The sequence below is a fragment of the Myotis davidii genome, unplaced genomic scaffold (genome assembly GCF_000327345.1).
Source record: "Myotis davidii unplaced genomic scaffold, ASM32734v1 scaffold109, whole genome shotgun sequence".
Lineage (NCBI taxonomy): Eukaryota > Metazoa > Chordata > Mammalia > Chiroptera > Vespertilionidae > Myotis > Myotis davidii.
In genome coordinates, this window is record NW_006300368.1 from 1,174,954 (window position 1) to 1,176,217 (window position 1,264).

The 1,264-nt window shown below is 52.2% G+C and overlaps 1 protein-coding gene across 2 annotated transcripts in view; it reads right to left on the reverse strand.

Annotated features, from left to right (window-relative positions):
* Positions 1–31: 31 nt before the first annotated feature.
* Positions 32–1,264, reverse strand: part of LOC102760800 (60S ribosomal protein L10-like) — a 2,859-nt gene continuing 1,626 nt past the window's right edge. The window contains exons 2-3 of one of the 2 annotated variants that reach the window (XM_006776889.2): positions 533–862; positions 32–438 (exon numbers count right to left, since the gene is read on the reverse strand). In XM_006776889.2, the coding sequence (XP_006776952.1) occupies positions 97–438; positions 533–835 (645 nt within the window). In that variant the 5' untranslated portion in view covers positions 836–862 and the 3' untranslated portion in view covers positions 32–96. The other variant, XM_006776888.2, reaches the window with a different exon arrangement.

The following is a 1,264-nucleotide window of genomic DNA, read 5'->3' on the forward strand; positions in this document are numbered from 1 at the left end:
ACCTTCCTGGATTGATGTTGACCACTGAGTCTTTTTTTTTCATGGATGGAAAGTTGACTTAGTGGTGGGTGTAAGGTGGAGGCAGCACCGAGACTCTCACGCGTGCAGGGCTCGCCATTTGTCCAGGGGACCACGATTAGGGATGTATTTGACCCCACAGCCATCTGGGATGAGGCGCTTCTTGACCACCAGGTCTTCAAACTCATCCGCATTAAACTTAGTAAAGCCCCACTTCTTGGAGATGTGGATCTTCTGGCGGCCAGGGAACTTGAACTTGGCTCTGCGTAGGGCCTCAATCACGTGCTCCTTGTTCTGCAGCTTGGTGCGGATGGACACGATGACTTGGCCAATGTGGACTCTGGCCACTGTGCCTTGGGGCTTTCCAAAGGCACCCCGCATACCTGTTTGGAGCCTGTCAGCCCCAGCACAGGACAACATCTTGTTGATGCGGATGACGTGGAAGGGGTGGAGCCGCACTCGGATGTGAAAGCCATCTTTGCCACAACTTTTCACCATGTACACAGGACAGCATCTTGTTGATGCGGATGACGTGGAAGGGGTGGAGCCGCACTCGGATGTGAAAGCCATCTTTGCCACAACTTTTCACCATGTACTTGTTGGCACAAATACGGGCAGCCTCCAGGGCTTCGGAGGAGAGCTGCTCATATTCGTCTGACACCATGTGGCCACAGAGCGGGAACTCATCCACTTTCGCCTTCTTCCGTCCCAGGTCAAAGATGCGGATCTTGGCGTCAGGGACACCTCGGCAGAAGCGAGACTTGGGGTACGGCTTGTTCTTACAATACCGGTAGCACCGGGCAGGGCGGCGACCCATGGCGACACCAGGATCTTCAGTGGCACGCCAACCCAGGTACATGCCCTTGACAGGGATCGAATCCAGGACCCCTCGGTCCGCAGGCTGACGCTCTATCCACTGAGCCAAACCGGTTTCGGCCATACGGTTAAATTTTATTATTCAGAAATCATGGATTCTACAAAATCTAAGTGAGGATTCTAACTTGAAAAACCCTAAGAGAGAGGGAGTCAGGGCCTCTCTCAGGTCCCTTCTAATTCTGAAATTCTCAGAGGTGCTAGATCCCAGAATTTTGGATTTGGATTTGCATTCTGAGCTAGGTCATGTTCACACTGCCTGCCTACTTCCCCAAAAAGGCTCTCTGCTGAGTAAGAACAGCTCCGTTTGCAGTAAAATACAAGGCAGCATCTTACTTAAGCTTTGCACTGCAAGAATGGCAGTGTCCACAGA